This window comes from Eulemur rufifrons, chromosome 28 (assembly GCF_041146395.1).
Source record: "Eulemur rufifrons isolate Redbay chromosome 28, OSU_ERuf_1, whole genome shotgun sequence".
Lineage (NCBI taxonomy): Eukaryota > Metazoa > Chordata > Mammalia > Primates > Lemuridae > Eulemur > Eulemur rufifrons.
Window position 1 is genome coordinate 38,940,311 of NC_091010.1, and position 13,155 is coordinate 38,953,465.

The 13,155-nt window shown below is 41.7% G+C and overlaps 1 protein-coding gene across 1 annotated transcript; it reads left to right on the plus strand.

Moving 5' to 3' along the window:
* The first annotated feature begins 2,045 nt into the window (after positions 1-2,045).
* IFIT2 (interferon induced protein with tetratricopeptide repeats 2) lies at positions 2,046-10,415 on the plus strand. Its single transcript, XM_069460162.1, has 2 exons — positions 2,046-2,165; positions 7,527-10,415. The coding sequence occupies exons 1-2, from the start codon at positions 2,161-2,163 to the stop codon at positions 8,932-8,934; spliced, it is 1,413 nt and encodes a 470-aa protein (XP_069316263.1). The 5' UTR covers positions 2,046-2,160; the 3' UTR covers positions 8,935-10,415.
* The last annotated feature ends 2,740 nt before the right edge of the window (positions 10,416-13,155 follow it).

Sequence of the window (13,155 nt, forward strand, 5' to 3'; positions counted from 1 at the left end):
ATTCTTTCTTCTGCTTGATCTAACCTATTCTCAAGGCTTTCCACTGTGTTTTGTAATCCCTTGAATAAATTTTTCATTTCCAGAAGTTCTGTTTGATTTTTCTTTAATATTTCAATTTCTTTAGTGAATTTTTCATTCATTTCCTGCATTCTTTTTGTGGTTTCCTTGCGTTGGGTTTCCATTTTATCTTGCATTTCATCGAGTTTTTTTACAATCCATGCTTGAAATTCTTCATCTGTCATTTCAGTGTTCTGATTTTGGTTGGTATCCTTTGCTAGAGAGCTGGTGTTCCCTTTTGGGGGGTGTCCTTTCACTCTGATTTTTCATACTTCTGGAGTTCTTTCACTGATCCTTTCTCATCTGGAGCAGCTGTTGCTTCTTACCTTTAGATTTTCTTTTGTTTGGATAATGACATGCCCAGTTTAGTTTCTGAGCCAGTAGGTGGTGCTTGCAGGTGGGAATCGACCACACCCTGTATGATGAGTCAGTAAATGCAGTAAAAGGGTATGCAAATTGACCTCCCTGTCAGTAGGTGGTGCATGCTGGGAGAAGCAAGTTGTAATGTTGTTTTTGGATTCTGTAACCAGCTCCAGTTCCTCCAGAGGAGCATTCTAGTGCCCCAGGTGGTGGGTGGGCCCTGGAGCTTCCACGTGTGTCCTTATTTTCCACCTCAGCAGGGACAGGTGGGGAAGTGAGGCTGGGCAAGGCTGGGTTGGGTTAGCCTGCCTTCAAGCTCCACAAATGCTTTTAGCAGGGGTCAAAGGTCTGTTCCCCACCTCTGGGCAGAGCTGCCAGGAAGGGGCTGAAGTGGTCCTACTCAACCAGAAAGTCTGCATATAGGGGTGGGGCTATCTGATACCCGCAGACTGAGAGTCTTCAGCAGGCCTCGCTCCTTTCCACCTCCCCTATTCTGATGTTTCTCCTGGGCCTCTGCTGGCAGACAGGACCTCAAGCGAGCTGACTTCCCCCACCACTATTATGTGGGCCGGGAGGTTCTCTGCCCAGAATCCTGGCCTGAGCTGGCAGCATGGCCCTCCCATGGGAGAAGGGGTGCCCAGTGAGCATGCCACAGCTAGGACCCACTCTGCACTCTCACCCCTGACCTTCCCCTGCAGGCACCCACACCTCAGGAGAAGAATTCACAAATTTCCCCTTTGTGCCCCCAGGCAATGCAATTGAGACCTGCGTGTATGGGATCTGGCCTGCAGGCCTGTCCCCCAGGTCCCAGAGATGGATTCCCGTCCATGCCAGGGAGAAGAATGATGGTCCCAAGTCACCTATGGGGTGCCCAGGCTGGTTCAATGTCCCTCCGCCTAGCAGTTTGCCCCACTCTGCCGGAGTCACCAGGCAAGCAGCACCAGGAAGGACCAGCGGGTAGGGAGCTCACAGTCCAAGCACCCCTCAGTTCACTGCAGGACCCCAAAAGGAAAGGTCCATGCCTTGTTTCCTGTGGATGCCTCCAGGTGGTGGCCTCTCAACACCACCGTGAATCAGTATTACTCACAATTCACAGTAGAAGATACTACAGCAGAGACATTGAGTAATTGCCCCTAGAGTTTCACAGCATATAAATAAAGCGTGGTTTCGAATCCAGGTAGACTGACATCAGAGCTCATGCTTTTAATCAGGTATAGATTAATTCAACAACTGCTTTTGGAATACCTGCCATACCATGCAATGTGCAGGTATTAATTCAGGGTGGGAAATTCAGCAGTGAATGAAACAGACTAAAATCCCCTGCCCTGTGGAAGTTAGGTGTGGTTTTCCAGTCATATTAGCGGCAAGGGTGAGCAGTGAGGTTAGATTAACATTGTAATTAGGTGTTTCATAAATGTATCCTTCTCCAAGCAGTGCTCCCTTGAGGTCACAGATCTAGGGCATCAATACATTCCACAAACAGGAAGTTCTTCTGACTCACTGCAGGGCTAGTTGGGCTTGGCCCTCATTTAAGATTCATTTCCTTCTAAAGAGTGCCATCAACTTCACTTTCTAGTTTCACTTTCCCTTTTGAAACGTCAGCTTCAGGGAAACAAAAGGAACCAGATGCTCCTTGTATATATAAGTCTCTTTGGCATTTACTAGGAGGAGAGGAGGAAGATTTCTGAAGAGCAGACAGCCTGAACCCAACCTTTCAGAACAGCTGAAAATTGCACGGCAACCATGAGGTAAATATTCTCCCTTCTTCTCTGATCGTGCTGAAAATGTCTAGTCAATCTTATTGTCTAATGCAAATCCTAAGCAGCCATCCTCCCAAGGAAAGCCAGTCTTGTTTGAGTGTCTATTTATAGCCTTTCTATGCCCGCCTCTCTCTCTCTGTTGTAAATCTGTCTCAGCAATGCTGGTTTGTTTCCTCCTAAGCCATTTTCTGCTTCACACAGTCAAGCTTCCAGAGGGCATCTCCGGAAGGCAGCAGAGAGAGATGTTTCACCAGGCAGGTGCTTCATTTAAAGATGGGTGTAAGGGAATTGCTCTTGTAAATGGTCCCTCTTTTATTTCTTATTCAAAAGGTTTAAGTCGGGTCCTTTGAATAAAATTATTACTTAACAAAACATTTCTTTTCAGCAGATATTGTTAAAGATATACTCTGAATAGCAACCCCATTTCCTGCTAAAGTGAATTTTACTTTTAATGTAGTCAGTCATCTCAGATTTGCACAAGGGCTAGTAAACTAACAGAAATATTTTCACTCCAGAATTCTACTGATTGGTTAGAGTCCTCCTATCTGAAGTATGAATTGGAGATAGAATGCTTGGGGGAAATAGTCCTCACTTCTAACATCCTCCATGCCCTAAATACATGAGATTGCCCTGGAGAGGAAGTGTTAGCTCATTGTGCAGGAAGGGAGCTTTCTATCTTCTCCAGGTTAAGGGTGGAGTGGCCCAACTTGGTTGCCTAAACCACAGTCCTGGGAGTTCTGGAATCCAGGGATACTGGCCCCAGTGCTTACTTCCCTAGAAGACACATTGCTCTCCTTCTATAAGGCTCCTGATCGCTCATCTTGAAATGATATTTTCCCTGCTATTCTATATATCTTCTTGATAGGAAGAAAAAAAAAGATTTGAGATATTTACATATTTCTGTTTCTATAGTCACCCAGATCTATAGAACCCTTGTTCTTTTTTCTTAGAATTTTAGCATGGTCTTAGAATCTTTCCCATAACAATATAGATGCATCAGTTCCTCTTTTCACTTTCCTTGATTTTTTAGCTATCAGGACTTTCACTGGGCATTGCCTCTGTGCTCTAAGACAGTGGCTCTCAAACTTGAGCATGCAAAAGTATCACCTGGAGAACTTGTTGCAGACAAATTCCTGGGGTCAACTTCCAGAGATTCTGACTCAGTAGGTCTGGTTTTGAGTCTGAGGATATGCATTTCAAACAGGCTCCTCAGTGGTTCTGATATTGCTCTAAGAAACTGTGATGGCAGCATTAGGTCTGAACCTGGTGGATGGTGGCTTTTATCCTGACAAAAAGCAGGGGAAGAAATTGTGTAAACTGTAGGAATTTCTATAGGCATCAGGAGTATAACAAATATTACAAGTCTGAACCTAGGAAGCAAGTGTGGGGGTGAAGAGAAAACTTCCCCTTTGCCCTCAGAAGGTTTGCTGAAAAATCAAGTCATAAAAAAGAAGATTAATAAGAGAAAAGCTATACAATTGATTTTAATGTGTATACCTGGGAACCCCCGGAAAATGAAGATTTAACTCTTCAATGAAGTATAGAGGTTTTTAAAGACTGTGAGCTTGAAAGCAGAAAAACAGATTTGGGGAGGGAGAAGAGGCTTGAGCAGCCACCAAAGGTGGTCTTGTTATATAAATGAAACCTTACAGAGAGAATGGATGGTAAATGCTGCTTTTCAGAACTTTAAAGGTGTCAGACTCTCAGTTAATATTTTCTAGATTGGGAAAGGATAGACCTGGCTGTATTAATGCAGATTCTCTACAGATGTAAATTACCCCCCACAAAAGACAACTTTGCAGTGTTACTTCTATCTGGGAGACTCATGGCAAACATCTCAAGATATGTCAAAGAAATATATTTTGGGTAAAATATTTCTAATTTCCTTCACAAGTATCAGCTGCTCTGATTTACCAGTGGAAATAAAAACCAAAAATCAAGCAGTGAAACTGGATGTCTTTTTTGGCCGGGTGTGGTGGCTCACGCCTGTAATCCTAGCACTCTGGGAGGCCGAGGTGGGCGGATCGTTTGAGCTCAGGAGTTCGAGACCAGCCTGAGCAAGAGCGAGACCCCACCTCTACTAAAAAAAAATAGAAAGAAATTATATGGACAGCTAAAAAATATATATAGAAAAAATTAGCCGGGCATAGTGGCGCATGCCTGTAGTCCCAGCTACTCGGGAGGCTGAGACAGGAGGATCGCTTGAGCTCAGGAGTTTGAGGTTGCTGTGAGCTAGGCAGACGCCACGGCACTCACTCTAGCCTGGGCAACAGAGTGAGACTCTGTCTCAAAAAAAAAAAAAAAAAAAAAGAAAAGAAAAAAAAAAAAGAAACTGGATGTCTTTTAAATGGCAGCTCAAAGGGATTTTACATAGTGTGTATGTATATTAAATGCCTCTATCTTGCAAATGCACAATTGACTATTTTATATGGTGTAGATAATCTCAACTCTATTTACTCTCTCTGTTTATTTTATAAAATAAGAAAGGCGCTAAGGAGCTCATGTGCTAAGGGAATCCATTCTGTAACCTCACTGAGAAGGAAAATAAATCAGATTGGACATGACCTGTGCAAAGGGAGGCTGCTGTCATTAGGATGCCAGATACCAGGCCAGGCACTCTCCTGGGCTCCCTCCCCTGGAATTAGTTACATCAAGAGCCTCTGATGGCTCTTGGCTAAGTAAGACCTGTCTGGGGCTTTGAAAGGAAGGAGGGACTTTGAAAGGAAGGAGGATCCTTCCTGAAACTCCTGCCCATTTTGATACCAACCAGGTTCATTCTGCAGCACACAGTAAATCACTCACTGTAATGACAAGTTTTGCAAAACAGAAAAAATTCACTCACAAGGCAACCCAGTGAGGAGTCAGAACAGCTCTCAAATCTGCCTCTCTGACAATGAGGCTTAGGGATATTTGTGGGTTAGAGAAGCAAGGTGGTCTAAGGCATGGGGAAAGGTGATTAGCAGTGTGGATAAATGAAGTAATCAGTGATCTGCCCAGGCATAATCAGGATTCGTGGCACTTCACAGGACACATGTTGAGAAAATGTTGGTGTTAGCATGATCTGAAGGTGAAGTTTTTGGCCCTCTGATGTCAGAAGGCCATCTCTCAGGCATTTGTGTGTGACCAGTTGAAAAGTTACTGGTCTTTACTGGTTTGAACTCGATAGGAGCTGCCCCCAAGTTCCTGAAATACAGCTGAAGCGATCGTTACTGCGGTGACATATGTCAGAAACGTTATCTATAAGGAAGTCAATGAAGGTTAAGTTCAGCGTTCGGCTGTGTGGTTTTCAGCTACATGGATTAAAAAAACAAAAAACAAATAACAAAAAACAAGTGACCAGAAGCAAGCAGGGCAGGTTAAATTTGGCAAACCTAATTTTATTGGCCCCTTGGTTTCAATTTTCCCTCCTATTTTTTGTTTATTCTGCTTGGGATACTTAAGTCTCCATTTGTTCCAAGAAACAGAGATGAGGAGGAACTAATTTAAAGTTCCAAGAGTGCCTCATGGGGACTGTAGGTAGGACTATAGTAACCCCAGGAGTATTAGAACAGGACATTTGGGAGCTTGGAGGCCTCAGACCCTGTGTCTTCTCCATGTGCATCTGGGTCACTCTCTGCAGCATTTATTACAAAATATGGCAAGTCCTACAGAATATGGCCACCATCAGACCCCAGCATATGCTGCATTCTTCCTAACACATGAAGACTCACTCCAGCTCCCGTTTCCCTCTCAGGTCCCTTTTCAGCTTCCACTTGAGTTTGGGTACTCAGATTGGGTCCCAATCAAAATGCGGGGTGCGGGGAGGGGGAGGGTGGTATGAAAAGTGAAAGAAAATGAACAGTTAGAAAGAGGGGAACTATCATCTTCTATCTAGAAATATAATATTTCAAAAGTGATCCTTGCCACATTGCATGGCTTTCCAGATATCCACTGGTTGTATAAGAATCCATAACATTTAGAAATACAACTCCTGATAAAAGGGCTGATTTATAAATACCATGAAAATAATTTAAGTGAAAAAAAGCACTATCACAGGAATTCCAATATATAGGCAATGTTGAGAAACAATTTTGGGCATGGACTACTACTACTCATCTCCAAAGTTATTCAAAGTACAGGTTTTGGGACATTGTTTGCTCAGGGGTTTTTTTGTTTGCTTATTTATTTTGAGGACCAACATGGAAGGGGATAGAAAATATTTCCAGGAGAACTGTAAGGGCACCCTAAAGTGAAAAGGGCTCTTCCCATGAGAAAAGGAGTGAGCTGCCTGTGAGCCTTCCCTGTAGCCACACTTCTTACCCCCTGTTATAAAAGCAAAACCCAGGAGAGAAAAATAGAATTTCAAAAGAGTTAAAACAAGAAATACAAAATTATTAATAGATCAACTCAATGAGACATGTTAAGAACAAAAATCACCAGTCTAAGAAATAGAGGTATGGGGGGAAAATAAAAAGAAAAAAATATTACATTTTATTCCAAAATAAACATTTAAGACATTGGTAACATAAATAATAATACAGTTAAAAGATAGAAAAATACAAAAGCAAGGGAAATTACTAAGAATTAGGAATGGTTGAGAAAATAAGATTTAAATGGTTAAAAAGGAAAAAAAAATCCACAGAAAAAACGAGAATATAGAATGTTAAAATAATAAAAAGACAAAACAAAACCAATTTGATAAAAGCTCAAAAATTCCGATAGACAAAGAAAATCAGTGAATTAGCTGAAACAATTAGACAGGAAATAGAAAATAATAAAAGGTTTTTAAAAGGCAAATGAAGGAGAACTAAGGAACTAAGAACATCAAAGATAAAATGGAGTTGCTTTTCAGAGGGATAACAAAGAAATTAAAATCAGCATGACAAAACATCAAAAGAACAAATAATTATAAAGCTAAAATTTTCAGAGTACAAAAATAAAGCTAGTTAAGATTGAAGAACAGGAAAAAAAAGCAATTAAATATACTTACTTTTTTAAAACTACATAAATTAAACCATACCTCTGCTGAAACCAGTTCCCACAGATTTGGCAGTTTCTATGGATGCCTTCAAGAGCAGAGGGCAGAGCCACCTAACAGAAACTGTTTATTCACAGAAACCTAGCCACAGATTCAAGAGACCGACCCTCTGCCCTTACCCTAATTCGTCTGCTGCCTGCAGTCCCCAAATTCCTGCTTCCCCATGTAGGAATTAACACATATGCTAAAATATAAAAAGAAAAAAAGAGAGAGTTTGTTCTTTGATTTGTATTAACACCCTTTAGAAGGAAAAGAATTTTATCTGCCATGCGCCATTTCTTGAGAGATAAATCTATATCTCAAAGTATCCATCTTTCTCTTTCTCTCTACAGTGAGACCACTAAGAATTCCTTGGAGAGCAGCCTACGGCAACTAAAATGCCATTTCACCTGGAACTTGTTGGAGGGAGAAGATTCCTTAGATGATTTTGAAGACAAAGTGTTTTACCGGACTGTGTTTCAGGACAGTGACTTCAAAGCCACAACGTGCAACCTACTGGCCTACGTAAAGCACTGCAGAGGCCAGAACGAAGCAGCCCTGGAATGCTTACGGCACGCTGAAGAGTTGATCCAGCAAGAGCATGCTGGCCAGGCCGAAATCAGAAGCCTGGTCACCTGGGGAAACTACGCCTGGGTGTACTATCACATGGGCCGGCTCTCCGAAGCTCAGATTTATGTGGATAAAGTGAAGCATGTCTGTGAGAAGTTTTCCAGTCCCTACAGAATTGAGAGTCCCAAGCTTGACTGTGAGGAAGGGTGGACACGGCTGAAGTGTGGAGGAAAGCAAAATGAAAGGGCGAAGGTGTGTTTCGAGAAGGCTCTGGAAAAGAACCCAAAGAACCCAGAATTCACCTCTGGATTGGCCATCGCGAGCTACCGTCTGGAGGACTGGCCACCGTCTCAGGACCCCGTCGACCCTCTGAGGCGAGCCATCAGGCTGAATCCTGACAACCAGTATATCAAAGTCCTCCTGGCTCTGAAGCTTCACAAGATGAAAGAAGAAGGTGAAGGAGAGAGGTTAGTTGAAGAAGCCTTAGCAAAAGCCCCAGGAGCAACAGATGTACTTCGAAGTGCAGCAGAGCTTTATCGCAGAAAAAATGACCCAGACAAAGCAATTGAACTGCTAAGAAAGGCTTTAGAATACACACCAAACAACGCCTACCTGCATTGCCAAATTGGGTCCTGCTACAGGGCAAAAGTCCACGAAATAATGAAAGCAGGAGACAATAGAATGAAAAGAGAAGAGTTACTGGAACTAATAGGGCAAGCTGTGGCTCATTTCAAGATAGCTGATGAGACCAATGAAAATCTCTTTGATGTCTGTTCCCGTCTTGCCATCCTCCATGTTCTAGCAGATCAGAATGAAGAAGCAGAGTATTACTTCCAGAAAGAATTCAGCAAAGAGCATTCTCCTGTTGACAAGCAAGTGCTCCATCTGCGGTACGGCAACTTTCAGCTGTATCAAATGAAGCGTGAAGACATGGCCATCCACCATTATCTAGAGGGTATAAAAATAAACCAGAAATCAAAGATTACAGAAAAGATGAAAAATAAACTGCAAAAAATTGCCAAAATGCGGCTTTCCAAAAACAGAGAAGATTCTGAGGCTCTGTATATCTTGGAATTCCTTCAGGAACTGAGTGAAGAAACACAGCAAGCAGATGAAAATTCTGAGAAGGGTTTGGACTCTGGAAGACTTATCCTGTCAGCATCTTTAGCTGAGATAGAGAATGAGGAATAGAGACCTATGGGGCTACTGCTAAAAGGGAGCTGAAACTCCTCCACCAAGCTGGTATTAAAAATATTTAACAATTAGTATGGCCTAAGCATGGACTAACACACTGGCCATGGCACCAGATCAGGGTTATGGGGGAACCCTGCTGTGCCAGGCATTAACACCTGAATTGCTGGATCATGGGAATATTCAGGGAGTTCTGGGAGAGGGACCAGATTGCGGGTAGGTCCAGGGGTTTGGTGATGGGGTTACTTCCCAATAAACCTCTTGAGTGCAGTGTGTACTGTGACATTCCCTTAGTCATTTTTGGTGGGGTGATGCCTTGGGCTTGTTTCTATGTTTATATAAACCAGCCAGATCCCTCATGTGTAATATTGAGGTCCACTTTTGCAATATTTTTCCATCCTTGGCGTCATTTTAGATCCCACAGAGGTTGGTCTTACATAGACACAATGTGCTGTGTCCATCAAAAGGCTGGGGGACCAAAGTCTAAACATAGCTCCATGTCTCCCCCCCCACCTACCTCTGCCTCCTTCCTCCCATCCCCCAGACAATTCTAAATCTGGAATGTCCTACACAACTTCAGTTCCACTGTCCATTTAATTGAGGTAGCAACATAATTTGAAAAAATAGAGCAGAGAACAGGTCAAATCTAGAAGGGACATATCTAGAAGAAGCAATGTGGTCAGGCAACCACCGTACAAGACTTTCAGGAGGTACACAGAAATCTCACCTCCACTCTGCCCTGTAATTGTAATATAGCATGTAAAGAATGAAAAGGGATTCTCTACAATACACTAGAAACCAACATAATACACTTCTTTAAACCTTGTATAAAAAAAATAAGTGTCTCGCCAGTAGGGATAGGGAAAGAGTAAACAAAAGAGAGAAAGAGAAAGGAATGCTGGTTTATCTTTATAAATTATAATCACATGGAGAAATTTTCACTTTTTAGCCACTATTAAGAAACTTTTTCTTGTAAGATGGAGACTTGCGTTGTTCAAAATGCTTTGAGGAACCCAGGCTTGAGATACTGGGAAAACAGCAGAATGGGAGAATATCTTGGTGACTAAGGGCCTAGTGAAGGGTCGTGAGAAATGCCATTGATTGTGGATGTTGGGGTTTTTTCCCCATTAGAAATGTGTATGGGGTGACATAAACACTCCTTTTAACCCTGAAAATCTTCATGGAAACCACAAAATGTGTGGTATGCTTGGAGCAATTGGGATTTCCTAGGTAGATACTGAGTGGCCTAAACATCAAGGTTGGTGTGAACCACAAGAGTCAGCTAACCCAGCGTGAGACCATCAGCCACCCTGTGGGTTGGGAAGTGTGTGCCTGTTGGAACTGGTTTGAATTTAAGTATGTATCAACATTCTTTTATTAAGCAATGAAAACATAAAAAACTTAAGGTTGTTTTAAATTAAAAATTCTAACTATTGTAACAATGATTTTCATGTTATTTTTGTATTAAAATATTGTATGCATTTGAGACCATCAGTGTGCATGGTTGGATTCCTTAAAAAATCATATATTTTATTAATAAATAACTTAGATGTGATGGAACATAAAGCAGTGTTCTGCTTTATCTGAAATTTTGCTGTACTTTAAGTCTTTCAGACTCAGCTAATGATAAATGGAATGGCCTCTTGTTTCCAACTGGACCACTGAAATTCAGGGCAGAACCCACATTGAATCTTCGGTCCCCAAAAGAGAAAGACACCATGGGACCACCATGCGACCAAGCCACACAATGCTTTTACAATACACTTCCTTACAAAGACATTTCTCTAAGTGTTTAAACCACAACATTTCTTATCCAAGGCCAAAGAAAGAATAAGCCTCCTGTAGTGTATTCAGCTGCCTCTAATATTGTCTTTCTTGCCTAGTCATGACACATACCAAGGTTAAATTCTTTTATAATATAATCTCTGGTACTCCCAAAAGCCAAAGAGGTAATGTGATACAAAAGAGAGCAGTTTTATACCTGAGAGCAATCTGTTCATGACTCTTTAGACTCCACAAGGAAAATAGAAACCCCTAAAGGCTTAATAAATGGCAAAAGTCACCCAAATATCAAACCAAAACAGACACACTCCCTGACTGTAAGCCAAATTCAGGCCACTACAGGGAAAGCACAGAATTCCGATGACCGGCCCACAAGGAAGATTGGCCTTTGTTGCTGTTCTCCTAAGGGTAATTGTTCCTGCAGAGACAGTGGACAAAGGATTTTATCTTTGTTTTAGGTCAGATTTTTGCTCTTTAATTTTATCAAGAGAATTTTGAACACTATGACACTATTATGTGTCTTTCTTTTAATTTAATTTTTCTATCAATACAAATAAGGCAATTATTTAAAATAACAAATCTCTAAAATCTATTTTTTTTTTAAATTTAAGAGTCTTTCTAATTTAAAAGAACCATCTTTTGGCCATTAGTTTTCAATGATGTACTTATTCCAAAGGGACTTAATCCAGTGACAGGCTCTTCAGAGAAGAAGAAATCCCAAAGATCCCGTCACGCTCTGAGAAATAGGCTAAGATAGCAACAATGCTTGAGATAGCAAAAGCCTCTGATGAATGGGACTTCTTATGACAAACACTGCCGAGAGCTTGCCATGTTCAGAACAACAACAACAACAACAACAATCCCAGGTTCTCTGCCATTTTCATGCTAACCACTGAACATAACCCAAAAATTACATCCCTGCTGGAAAGTGGAGACCAGGAGAGAGTGCTTCCGCATGATCACAAGACAGGCTCTCAAGGACATAAAACAAAATGAGAGGGAACTATCTGGTAGCTTTCTTTATGTTGGAACAATACAGAAAGACAGAACAAACGAAAATACTTTCTGGGAGGAAAAGGATCAGACAATATGAATTCCTATCACAAAGTGCCAGAAGTATACCAGAGTCACCGCACCAAGACTAGTCACACAAATCCTTTTTCTCCCATTAATCATAACCTTATAAACAGTGATCTTTACCTTCTGCTCAACTGGATTGTACAGAGAGAGAGAGGCCAGGAGCCCGGCTGGTAAGAAGTTCTCACGCCCTTTGCCAGCAGATCGGGTTCCTGGGCTCTGTTTACTGCAGCTTTCCAGAACAGAGAGGCTTTGTTGATCCTGCTCAGGCACCAAACTGTAGGGAACAAAGGCCCCGAAAGGTTTGCTGAAAAATCACTGACATGGAGCAGATTGATTAATAAGAGAAGAGATGTACAAATTTATTTAAGGTATACACAAGGGCCTTCAGAATGGAGACCCAAAGATACAGAAGAAATTGTCCATTTTTATGCTTGAACATACTATGTTCAACAAAGTATGAACAGCCAGGTAGAAAAATGATGGAAGAAAAAGTGTTTGATCTGATGCTAACAGACTGAGTGGGGAAAACACAGCAAGGCTGTTTGTTTAGATTTTTCTTGGCCTCTCTGTGCAGCATTCCTTCCTTCTGGGTATGTCTCCCACAAGTAAATTTACTGGATGAAACTATTTTTTTACAAAATATTTTTGGAAGTCTCTCATATCATGAGGTTTCAGAAACCTCTGCATCAGTATCTCCTAGAGATTTTATCAAAAATGCAGTTTCCTGGGCCTCACCCTGGACTGATGATCAGGTTGGCAGGAGTGCTTTTTCACATTCTCTCAAACTGTACTTTCCGAGTCACGGATTTGAACAACGTGCTGTGGCTGAGCCACCACTGGTCTCAGGCTTTAAGTTTCCTTTTCCTCCTCTTGATGATTAAAATCAGTTTCACTTTCTAGTTTCCTTTCCCTTCCCTAAAGGCAATTACTCAAAACAGGGAGAGAACAAGACATCAGCGGATGCATTCCCCAGTCCACCTCCCCCTTAGATCGTTCTTTTCCCGTTTACTTGGGCAGACAGAAAGCTTTCTGAAGAGCAAATCAGCCTGGTGCCCAGCTTTTCAGAAGAGCAGGCAAGCAGATTGCAGTCATGAGGTCAGTGAAATGAGAATGCATTTCACTGTTGCCTGGAGGTGGAGGGGATTGAGTAGGAAAGCTCACAAAGAAATCTTTTGGGATGATAGGAATATTCGAGTTGTGGTTACATAGGTATAAGCATTTGTCAAAACTCATCAAACTGTACACTTAAAATGAATGTGTTTTATTGTATATGAAGTATAATCTCAGTAAACTTGATTTTTAAAAATACATGCAGACCTACTAAGAGTTCTGCCATAGGATAGCATGTGAGGGAGAACT